We start from the raw sequence: 19,276 nt of genomic DNA on the forward strand, positions 1-19,276 counted from the left end.
GTAGAGTGAAACAGCAGATCATAAATAATTGACCCCACCAAATCATGAATCTTTCTAATCCCAGAAGCAACAGAGATTATGATGGGAATCACTGATGAACAACTTAAATTCTAGAACTTAAAATAAATTTTCAGATGAGAAGAGTCATACCTTGGAGAGAGTGAAGTGGCGATCTTCCTCTGAATTGTATGCTGTAAAGCTATAGGCCTTTAGATCTTAGTTTACTTTATCTTGCTCACTCTCTCTGTGTGTATATATATATGTGCCTCCAGCGGATCGGGCGGACGTATATTTTCTGCTAGTTTTGGTGAAGTTGATATAGGCGCGTCACTTCAATTCTTTATCTTCCCCAATCTCCATTGTGAACTGAACTCGCATCTTAGATTGTAAATAATTGAACCGTATTGTTAATTGAAAGGAAAAATAACAGGACGAAAAGGGTCGCCCTGTCAATTAAGCAACCAACCCCACTTCTACCATTTTTTTATTCAGTTCACAAAATTTCTTAGTAAGAATGTCTGGAGTGACAGTCAAGGGAGAGTGTGCGATGAACTCCACGCGCAGCTTCTCCGTTTATAACTCACGATGGCAGTTGGCAGGTGCTGACTCCGACAGTGCAAAACAAGCTCCTAAAAAGGCGTGGACAACCATCATCCAACACTTTTTGACGCTCTTTACCCTTTCTCCATGTCCATTCATCTTTTTTTTTATTTTGTTTTAACTTTTTTTTTAATATTGATCGATTGTCAATAATTTATAATAACAAAACATGAAAGATATAACAAGCTTAAAAAGTTAAATTTTCATTATTATTACTTGTATTAGCATTATTAAAATGCAATATTAGTTGAGGAATTAATGCTTTTCTTCCAATCAAAGAATTCTAATATATATATATATAGAGAGAGAGCTTCTTTACTTTCATAGTTCACAATTCACAGTTCACAGTTGACACTACCATGTATATATAATTTGGTTGTGCTGATGACTTTACCTTGAAGCCCCAAATGTAGCTTGGGATTGGGCTATGAATTTTGATGTTCAAATTTTATGAGATGATAAACTTTTGACAACTCTATTTTAATTTTAATAGCCAACGCGGTCATATTTGTTTTTATATGCATCACCTTTTTCTTTTCTTTTTTTTTTTTTTGTTAAAAAAAATATTTACAATGACTCCCATCATTTATCATCCATCCAAGCAAGCTATGCAAGAAGTGTAAGGCGTTGGCAACCACATCCACATGGCAGACATGCAATGCAAATAATAGGAGGGCTAGGATCGAAGTTCTACTGCTACTACTACTACAACTGACCTGAGTCTCACCTTTGGTTTGAATTTTTCCGCCTCAGTACTTGTGTGGGGGTGTGTGCGTTCTGTTGGATGACATTATTAGTATCATTTCCCAACTCGCTGTTGAAAGAAAAAACAGTAACAACTTTGAGCAAATTTGAGACTGGATTACTCTTTTATGTTGTTAATAAATGCTACATGCACTACTTGTGTTGTCATCCAATTATTAAACTAATTTTGCAGATTGTTTAATTTGAACAAAATTGTGAATCATATATATATACATATTGGGAGGGGGGTTTTCATGTATATATCTCTTAGTAGGTTATTGGAGAAAATGATGCACTAGCATCCAACATTCGGTGGACAAGTTCTTCACGTCTTATAATCATGATATTTCATGGCCACCATGCATGCAAACCCTTAACATATACACTAGCTAGAAACATTTTCTTCTTGCAAGCCTCTGGCTCCACGAACAAATTAGGGTTGTTGAAAATGTGCTTAACGTACACACAAGATTCAACAAATGCTTTAGCTGGTTTTTTACACAGATGATAATATATATATATATATATATATGAAGTTTTCTTAATTTTTAAACATCGTGTTAAAAATAATTTTACAATTATTTATAAAAATAACTCAAAATAGGTGGATAGTATTTTTTTTTTTATAGTAAAAGATAAGTCCAAACAAAGAAAATTATTTTGATGCAAATATTGGGTCTAAAGATGCCTGAAAAATGAATCCAAATACAACATATTTTAATATGTCGAGTTTAAAGGATAAGAAAGCGTATTTTTATCTATACATGTACTCAGAGAAAATAGTACAATTGGTGTTTTTAACTTTGCATTAAAAATTATTTAATACCTCAAGTTCATTTTGTCAATGTGGTTAGCGTGCATTCATAAATTTTAGAATCAGTCTCTATGACCATATTCCTACAAAAGCACGGTTGACAAAATGGTCATGTGACCGACACATGACTTAGTCTATGAGTGTAATTTTATTATCATGCATTTCAAAAAAAAAAAAAAATTAAACAAGGAATGTTACTTTACGCGAGCATATTTAGCATCCAAACTGAGAGTTATAAACCTAAATTATGTATCCAATGCATAATTTCAACATGCAAACAGAAAAGAACATGTTCATATCGTGTTACACCTTAACACTATTTTTCATTCCAAAATCATATTTTTATTAAAATTCTTCTCCTATTTACAAACTTTTTAGCTGTTTAAAGGGTGGATTCGAACTTTTCTAGGGAGGAGAAATTTATATAACTGAAGCAAATGTGTTTCATTACATCACATACGTCATTTACTTACAACAATTAATTCACATATAGCGTCTACTTAGTAACTTGTGTGTATTTCTAGCTCTCTCATAGCATCATCCACAAAACACAATACACATGCTACCACTAATATAACTTCATATTATGCTTTTTTGAGCTTTGGTACATAATTTTTTAATGTTCTCACTTTTCTCAATCTAATTTGCTTACACATTTGCACATCAGTGGGTCATACCATACAAAATATCGACATCCTTTAACTTTCCACATGTAAAATTTTTGAAATAAATATGTACATTCTAAACTAACATGGAAAAAAAAGAAAAACAAAAACATCTTACCCCATATTTTTTCTAAAACACAAATCCGTCTTAGGGATCGGAGGTACTTCTCTGAATGACTAATTTGACAATTTACTAATTGAAGGAACTAAAATGAATTAAACAAACCTAAATCATTATTTACCCTCCAAAAAATAAAAAATCGCATTTATTATCACCAGAAATTGGTTGGAGGAATCAATATGAGACAACAATTAAAATTTAGGAATATTAATATTAAGAAATAAATTTAAAGTATCTAAAATTTATATTTATTATTTTTTAAAATGAAAATTTCCTTTTCTAAGAAAAAAGTTAATTTAAAAAAAACAGCATTCGTCCCTTATTCTCCAAGATCCATATATAGTATAAAAGACCTATACTGAGGGGGTAAACAAAAAACACTTGTAGATACTTTGAAGAAAACAATGGTGAATAATGGCAAAGATCCAAAATTGAAATTTTTTCCCTTTCTTATCGATAATCCAAATTCATTTCAAGAAAGAATATATATAACTAAGCAAAGCAGTCATTTGGTGTTCCCAAATATTACAATTTACAACCCAAGCCCAATTGGTTGTATTATTGTTTTTCACCGAAATGTAGACAGTGAATTTCATTTCACATTAATAGTAAATCAGCATTTCCATACTGGACATGTTATTCTAATAGGCTATTAAAGCTTAGTGGCATATGATTATTGCACATAATATGAATCTATGATTAAAGTTAAAAATTCCATAATAAAACAGATGGATCCAAGAGAGAGTAAAAAGAGAGGGTTCAGCGTATCTTTGTGTTTCTGAACTGAACACACCAAGAATCAACTACTGATCAAAACTTGATGGGGGTCGTTGTTACTGCGTTCTTATATAGATACAATTTTTTTTACATAAGCGGATGATCAGCGAGAGAGATTAAAACAGATCGTCAACTCAAGGCAGAGAGAAAGGGGAGTCGTGTATGCATACATTATACAATGAATCTATCTATACTATAGAGGAAGAAAGCGCAGTTGAAGAAACGGAATCGGAATGTTGATGATTTGAAGAGGAGGGAATGGAGAATGGAGGGGAAGAAAACAAAGAGGAAGAGAAAAAGGGAGGAAAGTATGAGGAGGAGAGAGATGGTGACAGTCGTCCAGACGTGCCACTTGGCAGCTTCCAAGTGGACGAGACATGGGCTCTCTTCCCACAACAATACATGTCAGTGTGTGTTTGTGTGTGTGTGAAACCCCCAAAGTCCTATGACCCCGGCGAATCCGTATTTGTATTGTTGTTGTATGCTAATGTTGCTCCCACACAACGCACACTTTCTCTCTCTACGACTCCCCCCCCCCCACCCCTCTCTCTATTTATTTCATTTGTCTGCCTCTATTCTTTCTCTCTCTTCATATTCTCGTTTCTCTCATACCCATATACCCTAATCCCCCTTTTGGCTGACTCCACCGCTCCCGGTATTTTAGCAGTTTATATGCGTATGGAAATAAGCAAGATTGAATTTTTATAAGTTGTTTTATGGGTTTTGATCCATAAGCGTGGTTGGGTGAGTGATAATTTCAATTTGAGATACCGCTTCTTCCAATTTCTGAAGCGGCGTATTGCAACTTCAGCTGAATCTGTGTTTCTTGCACTTCATTTTGATGTGGGCACTGTTCTATTTTCTGCATGTTGTGGGTTTAAGTTTAAATTTAGTTGAAGCCATGATCTTCTAGTATTTAGGTGATTTTTATTTGTCCAATGGGCGGTTTTAGGCCTCTCTTTTAGATTTAGAGTTAAAAGGTGTTGTTGGATCAAGTTGTTTTGTCTCCCATGAATCGAACACTGTTGCATGTAATGATATATTGAACTAGACATCACTTCATTTATTGGCTATGTTTGAAGGTAAAGGATTACATTTTTCTCTTTATCACTGTCAAGTGATTTCTTTAGTGCAACGAATAAGATTTTTGCTTTGCATGGAAGGTTGTTTGATTTCTATTTTTTATGTTCTCGTAGATTTAAAAGTTAGGGATGCCGTAAACTAACTGTGGCTATATATCATAACCAAGTAAGATAGAAGTATTAAAGATCGATTTGGTTTTGCCAAGAATCTTACCAGCTAAAAGATATGATCTTCCACTTGCAGTTATTCTGGACATGACTTAAGTGATAGAAGAGTACATTTAGTGTCTTGGTAACTAAGAATTGAAAAATGTTAGGAAGAGAGCTCCATGTTGCGCTTTGGATACTTATGAAGCAGAAAAATGAGAAAGAAAGAGGAGATCTTGTTAGTTTTCTGAAACATTATGTAAAAAAGGAAAGATTTATCATTTAACAGAAATGAGATGCTTTCTGATATGTACCCTGTTATAGCATCCCCAGAATGTAAATGCCCTACAATTCTCTTTTGTACTTATTTGTTGCTTTGTATGTGCTGACATTTTTAATCATTTCTTCAGTTGTAGTATGTTGTGTTTATGCCTCTGGATGACTCAGTTAAGAAAACGACAAAAAGAAGATATCTGCTGCTTACAGCATCCTAGGTAAACGAGGAAGTGTATATTTCACTTACTAATCTAACGAACCCCAGTGTATAAGGTTGCTTCAGCATTCTGTTCCAAAACTCATTATGGACAGGTTGTCCAGATCGTGATCGGCTTTTTTGTTCATGCTCCCAGCTTATAGAATCATTTTTCTGCCATGGTATGTCCTTATATGATCATTCTTAAACAATGAACTGGTTACATGCCCAACTTCAGCACTTATCCTGCTCGTAACCTGGCATATTTAGCCACTCACGTTTATAGGAAATTGGGTCCCGATCAGTTGTGGCATTTACTGCATTTATTGCATCAAGGTTGCTGTATTTAATTTCAATGCTCTAAGAACTTCGATTAGATTCAGTGCGAGTTGCCTTTATATTTCTATTCTTCTCCTGACTCTCTTTGTCAACTATATTCTTACCGTGTTGCAGTTAATAAATGTATAGGCAATGAAGGAAACCAGTTCAGAGATTAGTACAATGCTCAGCCGAAACTGGTTGTTGAAGCGTAAGCGAAGAAAGCTTCCAACTGGCACTGATAAATCCGGTGACAGAGAAAAAAACTACAAACTCGTAAAGTTTCTACCAAGTACTGGAACAAAGCATGGTTTGGAAGATGATGTTAGTTCTGATCGATCTTCAGGCAAGAGAAAAGGAAATGATGGGGTAAGTAATATTTTTCCTTTCTTTATTTTTATCTTTTCTTTTGTTCCTAAAGGTAGGAATAAATCTCCTGAAGATTAGGGAAGTTAGGTGGATATGATCCACTCTTTTGGATAAAAAAATGGTCTACAGAAGATCTCGACATGCATGATTCAGAACCCAGTTGGTTTCTTTACAGTATATTTTTGTTGTTCTTGGATGAATCTTTTTATGAGTTACGTTTACCTATTTTTATCTATATTTCTTGAATTTCCTAAGCTGCAGTACGACTACTGGCACTTGCTTGAACTGGAGTCCTAGCACTTTTGTGGAAGCACTTACGACCTGCTCGTCACTTGACATCTTTCTCTGTGTTTTTCAGTATTATTACGAGTGTGAGGTCTGTGAACTTGGTGGAAAGTTGCTGTGTTGTGATTATTGTCCCCGCACCTATCATCTTGAGTGTTTGGATCCTGCTTTGCAGGTATGTTTAGTTTGTACATAATATTGGATGATGTTTTCCCTAATCTCTTTATTTTTATTTACATGCAATAACACATTTATTTACTACTGTATCTCCTCTAGCGTATTCCAAAGGGGAAGTGGGAATGTCCAGTCTGCCGTCAACAAAGGTGTGCGGTCTGTGAACTTGGTGGAAAGTTGCTGGGTTTGGATGCCTGCCCCCACGCATACCATCTTGAGTGTTTAGATCCTGCTTTGCAGGTGTGTCTTATTTGTCTATAATATAAGATCTATATGCTTCCCGACTGCTTATTCTTTGTTTACACGCAATAACATTTATTTAATGTTTTATCCTCAGAAGCGTATTCCGGAGGGAAAGTGGGAATGCCCAATCTGCTGCCAGCAAGGTGTTGCTCATGTGGAGAGTGTGAACCATATGGATTCTATTTCAAAACGAGCGCGAACAAAGATTATCATTCGAAGATCAAAAACTGAAAATGAATCATCTGCAACTGACAATGCAAATCAGGCATTTGAAAGTTCCACTGCTGAGAGGAAAAGGTCTTCAGGAAAAGGAAAATTGTCCTTATCTCGACGTGGCAAAAGGGTCGAAGAGTTGGATTCTTCTCCTGACGATGAACAGGGTAACAAACGACGTCATCCAGTTCAAGATGGTTCCATGGATGGTAGTTCAGCGTATGTTGTTGTTAACAGGAAAAGTGATGTGTCTCTTCCGCATATATTGGTACATAAGACAACTCCGACGAAGGGATTCATGTCTTCAACTAAGAAAAGGGATTCAAATATGGATGAGGAGTCTTCTGAAAAAGTACCTGAAGCATCATCTGAAGATTTTTCACCTGGAAGTAAGCCTGTCCTAGCATTGGAAGCTGCTAGTGGAACAGCCAGAAAAAGAAAGCATAAGGTTCACCCCAATGATAGTGCTAAGAAGCAGAAATTGGGAAAGGGCAAATCTGGTCCAAGTATTTCTAGAAAAGGTCTGCCTAAAGCTAATAATGCTCGTCCAGGAACTTCTAGATCACATGGAAAATATAAGATAGTTGGCCCCAGGGCTTGCTCTACTCCGTCGAAGCAGGGTGTTAATGCAGATACTGATATCCAACCAAATGAAGAGGTCTCTTCTTGTCTTTTGGTTATTATGTTTACTTTCTATCCTATTAATATATATATATATATATATATATGTTTCTCCATTGGTCTGGAGCTTATCTTATTTTGAAAATTTTAATGTTAGTATTTGTACTTTTTCTCTTCACACTTCTATACATTGATTGAGAAACCAAATCCCAAATAAGAAACTGGTGTTTTTTTTCACCCTGCAAAATCTTGGCCATATGAAAATCCTCATTTATTTTGGACTATTGATATCAGCGCACATATTATATATCCACATAAAAGTTACAGAGAATGGGTACTCGCCAATTTTCTTTCCTTTTCAAAATTTGATGCCATGTTGAATAGGGTAACTCTTTAACTTACAAGAAGCTTAAGTGGTGAACACTGTATGGATTTTGGAGTATTTTAATAGCTATTAGTGAAACTGGAGCTACATGTGTGAAGCTGATACTGAAATCACCAGTATGCATATTTTTTTGGGTCAATCACTATCCTAATATTTTGGTTATATTTCTCCAAAGAAGAAGCTGAGAAAGTAGTGGTTGATTAACTTTAGTTACAACAGACTCCAGCATTGTATTTTTTAGCTGGATTCTTGGAAACTGAAATGGATGGAACCAAACAGCAAAGTTTTACTTATCATTATTCTGTGGTTCATGGCCATTAGTTACAAATAGTAACAAATTCTCTTCTTGTGTTGCATCATATCAAGATGCATAATGTCATGGCCTCTTTTTACTATAGATGCTAGATCTCTCACGATCAGTGTGATATAGCCCTTGCCGCCTTGACACCAATTCTCTTATAGATGTGTAGGATGCTTTTTCTTGCCTTTTATCTTAATGATGTAGTCATGTATGGCGGCATCTAGTTTTAACCTGCTTTTTACTAAGGCCATGACACTAATTCATTCAATACAGATGGTCCCCGAGGAATCGGCTTGTGAATCACATGATTCACAAGCAGCAGGAAAAATTGCTGTTGAGCCCTTGATATACAAAGAGGATGTCCATGGAATTCAGCAGGTATGAAGTGTGAATGCTACTTGTTGCACAGACGCAGATGTTTCTTATGCTCTGTGTTTTACTTAACCAATTCTTGTATTCTTGTTAATGTGATACTAGTTTCCTATGTGTAACTTTTTCATTATTTTAATAGCAGGTCGATCGGGTTATTGGTTGTCGAGTTCAAAATAATGACACAATTTTGAGTTGTAATGTTGTGGAGACCAATGCAAATGACCTGCCTTCAGTGGATTCAGTTGTTTCAGAGGATAAACTGTCTGGGGAAAATCCTGCCCCTGAGATGCCTCTGAATGGGGTTGGTCGGGGAAACTCAGCTGCAGATCATCAGGATATTACTAGCTGTTCTGATGGAGGAAGGAACATAAATAATCGTTTGAATAAAGACACACTTCAAGTGTACAGAAGATCAGTGACAAAAGAATGTAAAGAAAGAAATTTCATGGATTCTTTGAGGAGAGACATTGAGGGTTGTGGTTCAATGGTGCTGGAAAACAAAAATCAAGATCATAATATCACGTGCTCCAATGCAGCGGAAACTGAGAAGGTTTTGACAGTTCAGAAGCCTCATATAGTCCTAGAGAGTTGTATCATTAATGATAGTTCAAAGGACACTCTAACTCCTGGAACATCAAAGAACTGCCAAACTCAAGCCTCTGATGAGAATGCAAGCATAGAGGTCAAAGAGCACACAAAAACTAATGTTACCACCAAAAAGAAATTCACAGCGTCTTGCTTGGTTGATTCTGGATCTTCCACTATGTCATATGAGTTTTTGGTCAAGTGGGTCGGGAGATCCCATCTCCACAACAGTTGGATTCCTGAATCGGAACTGAAAGTTCTCGCAAAACGGAAACTGGAGAATTACAAGGCAAAGTATGGGACAGCTACAATGAATCTGTGTGAGGAACAATGGAAGATTCCTCAACGAGTAATTGCTACTAGGTCCTCAGATGGTTCAACTGATGCATATGTAAAATGGACCGGTCTTCCTTATGATGAATGCACTTGGGAAAGAGCGGACGAACCTTTTATTGCAAATTTATCTCACTTGGTTGATTTGTTCTTCAGGTTTGAGCAGCAGACATTGGAGAATGACACTGCCAAGCTTGCCTCAAGACAAAGGAATGACATCCAACAAAGTGAGGTAATTCCTCTCACAGAACAGCCCAAAGAGATGGTTGGAGGTTCTTTGTTTCCACATCAGCTGGAAGCATTGAATTGGTTGCGCAAGAGCTGGCATAAATCAAGAAATGTGATACTTGCAGATGAAATGGGGCTTGGGAAAACAGTATCGGCTTGTGCTTTTATATCATCTTTATATTTTGAGTTTAAATCCACACTTCCTTGTCTTGTTTTGGTTCCTTTATCCACCATGCCCAACTGGATGTCAGAGTTTTCGCTGTGGGCTCCACACCTCAATGTCGTGGAATATCATGGTAACACGAGAGCTAGAGCCATAATTCGTCAATATGAATGGCATGCCTGTGATCCTCATGGATCGAATAAGAAAACATCTGCATACAAATTCAATGTTCTCTTGACTACTTATGAGATGGTTCTATGTGATTCCGCTCATTTACGTGGAGTTCCTTGGGAAGTTCTTGTGGTTGATGAGGGTCACCGCCTGAAAAATTCTGGCAGTAAGCTGTTTGGTTTGCTGAATACTTTTTCATTCCAACACCGCATACTGTTGACTGGTACGCCTCTTCAAAACAACATAGGGGAGATGTACAATCTGCTAAACTTTTTGCAGCCGGCTTCATTTCCATCTCTCTCTTCATTCGAGGAGAAGTTTAATGATCTCACCACTGCAGAAAAGGTGGACGAACTGAAGAAGCTTGTTGCTCCGCATATGCTTCGCAGACTTAAAAAAGACGCCATGCAAAATATTCCCCCCAAGACTGAACGGGTGGTTCCAGTTGAGCTGTCATCTGTTCAGGCAGAATATTATCGTGCTATGCTCACGAAGAACTACCAGATATTGCGCAACATAGGGAAAGGGGTTCCTCAGCAGTCAATGCTGAATATTGTGATGCAGTTGCGGAAGGTCTGCAATCATCCTTATCTCATACCAGGCACTGAGCCTGAATCAGGTTCAGTGGAATTTCTTCATGAAATGAGAATAAAAGCTTCAGCTAAGCTGACCCTGCTGCATTCTATGCTTAAAGTGTTGCACAAAGAAGGCCATAGAGTCCTTATCTTTTCACAGATGACCAAGTTACTTGACATCCTTGAGGATTACTTGACTATTGAATTTGGACCTAAGACATATGAGAGAGTTGATGGATCTGTTTCTGTGGCTGAACGACAATCAGCAATTGCACGGTTTAATCAAGATAAGAGTCGCTTCGTGTTCCTGCTATCAACACGCTCTTGTGGCCTTGGCATTAACTTGGCAACTGCTGATACTGTCATTATCTATGATTCTGATTTCAATCCACATGCAGATATCCAAGCTATGAACCGGGCACATCGAATTGGGCAATCAAACAGACTTCTTGTGTATAGGCTTGTTGTCCGTGCTAGTGTTGAAGAGCGTATCTTGCAGCTTGCAAAGAAAAAACTGATGCTTGACCAACTCTTTGTCAACAAGTCTGGATCGCAAAAGGAAGTGGAAGACATCCTAAAATGGGGAACTGAAGAACTTTTTAGTGATTCAGCTACCATGACTGGAAAAGATGGTGAAAACCACACTAAAGATCAAACACTTGCAGAGACAGAGCCTAATAGTAGGAGGAGAACTGGTGGCCTGGGGGATGTATACAAAGACAAATGTGCAGATAGTAGTAACAAGATTGTGTGGGATGAAAATGCCATTATGAAATTGCTGGACCGCTCAAACCTCCAGTCTGGTTCACCTGATAATGCTGACTCAGAATTAGAGAATGATATGCTTGGTTCAGTGAAGGTGGTAACTATTTCTCATTTTATTTCCCTTCCGCAGCATTCCTTTGCAACTACCTGTAAATTCGTCTGCACATGCTCCTATTCTGGTTCTAATAGAGATGCATTTATCTACATGCTGCCACTTTTAGCAACACCTAGATTCATGTTTGTCCTGGATAAAACTGGGCACTTCATCATATATGTCCATGTATACATTGTATTGCACATGAGCGTTGTAAATCAAATAATGAGGGGATTGAAGTGATTTATTTTAATTTACGCTCTTTTGCTTATATTAGCACCATGCATTTTAAGATTTTGATTTCTTTCTTCTGATCCTCTTATTTCTCGTCTTTTATTTTTTCATTGGTTAGCATTAATGTGTCTGCTTTAACATGTAGGATAGGATACATCATTTACGATTCTATATCCTTTTATGCTTGCAATTTTACATCATTTTATAGGGTTAGTGTGTGAGACCCGAAAATGATACATGTACAGGAAATTGCCTGTTTGATTAGGAGATGGAGTTTGATTTGATTGGAAAATCCCTGTCACTTCATGTTTTCTTGTTTTTCCTTCAGTCGCTGGAATGGAACGATGAGTGTACAGAAGAACAAGCTGGAATGGTGTCAGTTCCTGTGGGTACTAATGACACAAGTGCACAGAGTTCTGAAAAAAAGGATGAAAATTTGGTTGGCATTAATGAAGAAAATGAGTGGGACAGGCTTCTACGAGTCAGGTTAGGAGTTCATTCATCTACCTCTTTTTTCTTTATTTAGCATCTTGATATCTGCATAATGCAGCTTCTATGCCTCACATCGAATACTTCAAGAATTTAATGTTTCTAAATTAAGGAAAAAAGGATTTATATGATGGGTAACCTTGTTGTAGTACTTGAAATCCAGGGAGCTTAAAATTATGTCGATACTGTTTTCGCTAATACATAATTATTGAAATTGGACTTGGAAATAGGATATCCTATTTCGTTTAATACAAGAAAAGATGAATATGCAGCCCTGTAAACGAACAAAAAGGGAATTTATTTATTCATTCAGTGCTAATGTAAGCAACAAGATAATGTTGATTTAGCAGCATGCAATAGCTTACAACATTGTTGATTAACTTCTCAATGCACTGTGCTCCTATTTATCCACCCGGGTATTATATGAAATTTGTCTACCTGAAGTAAGTATTCAGCTACAAAACTCTGCAGAATATGGATTGTTATACAGCGCCCTGTAAGAGTGGATAGTTTATATCTTGATAATTAAGATTAAAGTTCTTTAATATAAAATTTTCCGACCAGATTTTATTGTAGATCAAATTAAATGGAATCCTTAGTTACATGTTTGGATAAAGTTATGTTGTTCTTGTCTTATTATCCTTAAGGGTCTGCTTACATCATTGCTCCTGGATTCTGTAGATGGGAGAAATATCAAAATGAAGAGGAAGCAGCTCTTGGTCGCGGAAAACGCCAAAGGAAAGCTGTTTCTTACAGGGAGGCGTATGTTGCTCATCCAAATGAAGCACTGAGTGAAGTACTCCCTCTCTCTCTCTCTTGGCACCAAATATACCTCACCTATTTCCATCTTTTTTCTGTTAATTGTATATGCAATTGTGTATGTGTTCCCAAGTTATATATTGTTTAGAAGCTTGAAATATAACTCTGCTAGTAGATGCTCTATTGGCTTAGACACCTATGGAGTTGTGATTTATAATGATTGTCAACTTAATAGTTCCATACTAGTGATAGCATAAAACCACCGCCAATATGTTGTTGATATAATGATTCGGCTTTTGTTACCCATGCTTTCTTCCGTATTTTGTCTTCTGTTGTGGATGCAGCTTCCAGTTGCAAATTACTAAACTGTGTTGTAACAGCATTTTGTATCAGCTGTGAACTGGTAGACTATCTGTTAGTATTTTCTGGTAACTGAGTTTTCTTGGTCTCAACATAAGCCAAGGAGTTCTCTTTCTTCATTGCCAAGCAGCATGTGCTATTTTAATGTGGGCTGTTTCACCTCTACATACCAATCAAACTTTTGATGTCATTCTGATAATTTTTTGACTCATGTTTATTGATTGGATGGAATCATGTTCCAACTTAAAAGCAACACAATGGTAATTTTATCATGTGATGCAACAGAGTGGCGCTGAAGATGAGCCGGAGCGTGAACCGGAGCCTGAGCGTGAGTACACACCAGCAGGACGAGCTCTTAAAGAAAAATAGTGAGTTTCACTCAATAAGAATTTTATTACATGTTTCTTGTTAAGCTTTCTTCTGACACTTCTTTGAATTGTATTTTGCTTATTTGTCATTGCAAAAGAAAAGTCTTCAATGTTTTAAGCTCAATTTTCCCGGGAAAAGTAACAATGAGTTTAGTCCATAAAAAATACATAGGGAGCAAACACACAAGGATAATTTTTAATGTCAGTCATTTAAATTTGCAACTTCAAAAACTTGAGTAGTATATGCACAAATAGAAAATGAAATGTAACCATACTTTACAAACCCTATCAAACAATAGCACTCAGTTATTGGAGTGGGATTTGCAGAGATGTATTAAAACAAGGAATAGAAGGTAATTTATAATATTATAAAATAAAGATACAAATGCTTGGCAAAAAATGAATTCTTTTCTCTATTTTGTAGAAATGCTTAGCTAGCAACTTATGATATTATAGCATCTCAAAAAGATGCTATCATCTTTTAATATCTAAGCAATAGTGCTAAAACCCAAAAGCATTCTGAAATTATTAAGTTTACATAGCTAATTTGGTGTAAATTCTCTGCACTTCCCATTATCATTGTTTGCTGTTAATTTTCTTCTGTTGAAATGGTTTTTGAGTAACAACAGAAAGCATAACCTATGGAGTATTATACAACATAAAATAAGATTTGAATCTTAAATGGTAATATGTAAATTATTAATCATGCGTCGTCTAATATGTTGAGAAAATTAGTGCTGTTTCCAGTAAGGGGTGCACTCTCATATAATATCGCTGTAATTATCTATAACTGTGAAGAATTAAATTTGATTGTCTGGGAAAAAAGAAATATTGATTATCTTCATCAAATTGTGGGCATTATCCTTAATCTGCTTTGGATGGTTATTTCGATGAAAATGACGAATGCAAATAATTGTACTTATACGGTAGCAATATGCTTTTTTTATGAAATTCTTGAATTTTCAAATAGCATCATATAATTTCTTCTTAACATATATTCTGCCCGTGCATTGCACAGATATTGCACCAAAACCAATTTACTTGTTTCTATTAGGAGACTTGCATCAGCCAAAAAATTTCTCTCTCTTGATTGATACTTATACTGTTTATTTTGCTTAAGGTTAACAATCTTCTATATACTTCTAATGCATTTATTGTTTAACAGTGCCAAGCTTCGTGCGAGACAAAAAGAAAGATTGGCAAAGAGAAATGTAACTGAATCATCTGCTGCACTTCAGGGCCTGAATGGGCTAGAGTCAATTCCTAAGCCATCACATATTCAGGAAGAGAATGAAATTGCTATATCAACTCAGCCTGTTGCAGACAAATCTTCAGTTGTTGATTTGGAAGATAAGAGTCTTGGTAAAACAGTCCCACATAGCATGACAGACTCCACCTTGAAGCTGGGAAGGATATTGAAGCAGAAATCTGCATTTCCGGATCTTCCTGTTATGTTTAGTGGACAGCATATCCCCGAAGTTTCTCGGCTCAGTGATCAGTTACCAGATACCAGCTCTGTAGACTCGATGCGCAACAGCATGCTGCCAATTATAGGATTATGTGCTCCCAATGCTCCTAAGAGAATGGAGCCACTGCAGCGCAAATGCTCCAGACCCTACCAAAGACAATTGAAGCAAGGGCTTGGCCTGGAGTTTCTGTTACCTGCAAGTTGTTCTGGTTCTGGCATGTCAAATGAGATGACTTTAAAAGGTCATGAAGCAACCACAGCTCGACATAAATTGCCAGATATTTTACCTGGACCGTCCCAATTTCACCCAATGAATGATGTCCCTGATAAAAATCTGCCTTTTACTCCTGTAAGTTCTCTCTTTATCTCTTTTAGTTCATCGAATTAAGTGATTAAAACTTAGGCTGGATTTGACTATCATGTTATTTGCAGCATTCCTTGAATACACTGAAGGGTAAAGGAATTGCTGAGCATTTGGGCAACTCGTCTTCTACTTTCTCTGAGTTTCAAGAAAAAATGCTATTGCCCAAACTACCTTTTGATGAAAAGTTGCTGCCCAGATACTCGTATCCAAGTGCAAGTTTGCCAAATACTACTCCTGATTTGTTCGCAAGCCTATCACTAGGATCTAGAGTTGCAGAGCCCAAAGATGCCGTCCATGATCTTCCTATGTTGCCGTTGTTGCCGAATCTCAAATTTCCACAAGATGCACACAAGTATTATCAACCAGGGCAGGAGATGCCTCCAGCATTGGGCTCCAGTCAGATGCCATCTTCATTTCCATCATTTCCTGAAAACCACAGAAAGGTTCTGGAGAATATTATTCTGAGAACTGGATCTGGATCCAGCAGCCTGCTGAAAAAGAAATCAAAGATAGATATCTGGTCTGAGGATGAACTTGATTATCTGTGGATAGGCATCCGTAGACATGGGAGGGGCAACTGGGAGGCAATGCTGCAAGATCCACGGTTGAAGTTCTCGAAGTTCAAAACTGCTGAGGATTTATCAGCAAGATGGGAGGAAGAACAACTGAAGATCCTCGATGCGCCGGGACTTCCAGCAGCGGTAAAGTCATCTCTCCGGCCTCCGAAGTCTGCAAATCCTCCTCTGCTTTCTGGGATTTCTGATGGAATGATGGCACGTGCACTGAATGGAGCCTGCTCAGATGGAGTAATGGCACGGGCAATGCACGGAATAAAATATAATGATCCTTTGAAGTTTCAAGCACACTTAACAGACATGAGGTTGGGTCTGGGTGGTCTACCTTCAGGTGCGCCAAATTTAGGATCATGTGATATGCACCTTCCAACTTGGAGTACAGATAAGTTCCAGTCAAAGTTTTCAAGAGACCTGTTTGCAGGAAGCATTGACAGATTTGCTGGTTCCTCAAGCGCTCTTATGGAGCCACCGTTTCTGCTGAATTCCCTGGGAACTAGTCGCTTGGAGTCTCTCGGATTGCAACAAAGGGAGAAACAGAAGGATGCGACTGGATTGGGAATATTGACTGGCCATAATAATATGGGAAGCAGTGAGCTTGGTTCTGGTCTGGCTGCTGATTATGACAAGGTTCAAAACCTTTCTGAATCCAAGGGAAAGGAGGAGGTTTCTACATGTACATCTCCCAAAGGCACACTGCCCCATTGGCTTCGAGAAGCAGTAAATCCTCCCGGTAAATTACATGCTCCTGACCTGCCTCCAACTGTATCTGCGGTTGCACAGTCTGTTCGTGTTTTGTATGGTGAAGGACCCTCCAAAATCCCTCCATTCCTTGTGCCTGGACCACCTCCCCCCAAGCCCAAAGATCCTCGGCGTGGATTAAAGAAGAAGAGGTCACATGCACATGGTAAGCTTTCCCTGGCTGCTGTCAGTAACTTCCCTGGTGGCCATGACAGAGAGAATGTTGGTTCAACCTCTACTGCCCGACCACCAGCATTACCTCTGCAGACAAAATCAGGGGCCACCATTCCAGGATTTCCCTGGAATGAAGTCAATCTCAACATTCCTCCTCTCAATGTGAGAATGAGTCCCTTGTATACGTCTGTGATGCCAACTTCTTCAAAGGCGGCTGTTGCAGGATTGTCACCATCTCCTGAAGTCCTGGAATTGGTTACTTCCTGTGCAGCACCAGGTCCACCTCCTGGCACAGATCCAGACTTTGTTGACAGCTTGATACATCGACCAAACGCTGGTGATGAAGGAGGATCAGAGGCCCGAGGTTCACATGCAGAACAGAAAGCAAATCAGGGGTCAACTGCTGAAGAAGAGCAGAGGGCAAGTGGGGATTCCAGCAAGACATGTTCTGATCGTTTGCATGTCAGAGAATCAGATGGGGAAGAGGTATCTTCAGAAGGGACGATATCAGATCATCCTGCTAGCACCCATGAGGACTAGATTGGAACAACAGGTTCCTTCTCAAACTACTGTTTATGCAATTCACTTGTATGCTTAGTCTTTTAGCTTGGTTCTGGGCGTAAGTACAGGAGAGTCTAGATAATATCACTATGTAGAGTTTCTGTAAAATAATTTTTATGATGCTGCCCTTACATACAATACCAATAATTGCTGAGCCTTTGGCCTAGATCATTTTATCTCTCAACAGCAGTGAGGAAAAGAAAATTAAATAGACAACATGCATACTATTAATTTTGTGCAATAATTGTGCGGAATTAGTTCACCATTCCTGTTGAAAAGTTGAAATTGTTCTGCACAGTTTCTGCACAAGAGAAAAGCTATGTGCAAGAAGAAGCTGCATGATCTGTAACATCACGTAGTACTAATAGTTTTATGTTATCATTTTGCATTTAATATGTTTGATATACTTTAGAATTTTCTGGAATTTGGAACTGAAAAACTGAGATTTGGGCCGTTTGGCTGCATCTATTAGGTATGGATGAATTAATACCAAGTCCATAAAATCATGATGTACTGTTCCTTTCATTTCTAATGTATTCTTACTGTTTGGTTCCCCTTCCCTCCTCGAATTTTACATGGGAACAATATGTGAATGTTTGCTCCTAAGTCCATATTATCACTTCATGCAATGTGTACGTGCAAGAGCTCCTAAGTCCATATTATCAATTCGTGCAATGTGTATGTGCAGGAACAATTTGTGTACAAAGAGCGGGGGCGATGGCAGAGGGGGGACGAGAACTGGTACCAAAAGAAGTGGGCTTCAGTTTCTCCACGTGCAAACGGTGAGTAAAAATAGTTTTGACAGCATGAGAATATATTCTTTTCCTTTGGGAAATCCAATCTGTGCCTATACTTCTGGTGGAAAAGCTTAGTTTGGATTATATTCTGACACCACAAATAAGGAACTCAGTCGTTACAAAAGGAAAAGCTACGAAATGGTGTGTAGTAAAAAATTTAACCACCAAGCTGCTTTGTCTAAATGTATCTGCATTGTGCTTGAGTCTGTACCTATTAACGTTACAATAACACTTTTCCATTGTTTGCTTTTCGAAATTGGAAACCATTTTATTATCAATTTATGTTGCCCACAAGGACTGGTTCAACTTCCAAGATCTCTGCCTGTAATACCAGATTGCTACTTAATTTACTTATTAATACTTAACCTATGTGCATTATTTGAACCTTGATTCCATGAAAAGAAAATGAAGACAGTGAAATAAATGCTCAGTACAAAGTACAAGAAATGAGACTGAGAAGCAGAAACGGGATAAAGAAAATTTGTCAACTTAGCTTAATGATATCAACACTCATATACATACAATAAAATTATCATTGATCTAAGTTAACTCGTAGCTTATGTAAGATGGAAATTTTGTTCTTTTTCTTTTTCTTTTTTCCTTTAAAGAAAAGGGCAAGAAATAAGCAAAATTGCGTGATCTGTTGTATTCATTTCCATTCAAAATTTGATCCTAGCTATTGTTGTTCATCAGTGGGAAGCAGCCACTAGTCTTTGGCAATCAGTTCTTGGTGCGGCAACAAACCTTGAGGAGAAGGCATAGAATTTGTAGT

At 37.5% G+C, this 19,276-nt stretch overlaps 1 protein-coding gene across 1 annotated transcript in view; it reads left to right on the top strand.

The window, feature by feature from the left end:
* Positions 3,650 to 19,276, top strand: part of LOC105175886 (protein CHROMATIN REMODELING 4) — a gene marked incomplete in the record, with an annotated part of 15,809 nt that continues 182 nt past the window's right edge. Inside the window, 14 exon segments of the mRNA XM_011098521.2 lie at positions 3,650 to 4,125; positions 5,891 to 6,109; positions 6,468 to 6,569; positions 6,671 to 6,808; positions 6,906 to 7,682; positions 8,605 to 8,709; positions 8,846 to 11,617; positions 12,180 to 12,337; positions 13,022 to 13,136; positions 13,745 to 13,827; positions 14,993 to 15,644; positions 15,728 to 17,699; positions 18,396 to 18,489; positions 19,198 to 19,276. Of these exon segments, the coding sequence (XP_011096823.1) occupies positions 4,099 to 4,125; positions 5,891 to 6,109; positions 6,468 to 6,569; positions 6,671 to 6,808; positions 6,906 to 7,682; positions 8,605 to 8,709; positions 8,846 to 11,617; positions 12,180 to 12,337; positions 13,022 to 13,136; positions 13,745 to 13,827; positions 14,993 to 15,644; positions 15,728 to 17,686 (7,107 nt within the window).

Source organism: Sesamum indicum, linkage group LG12 (assembly GCF_000512975.1).
Source record: "Sesamum indicum cultivar Zhongzhi No. 13 linkage group LG12, S_indicum_v1.0, whole genome shotgun sequence".
Classification (NCBI taxonomy): Eukaryota; Viridiplantae; Streptophyta; class Magnoliopsida; order Lamiales; family Pedaliaceae; genus Sesamum; species Sesamum indicum.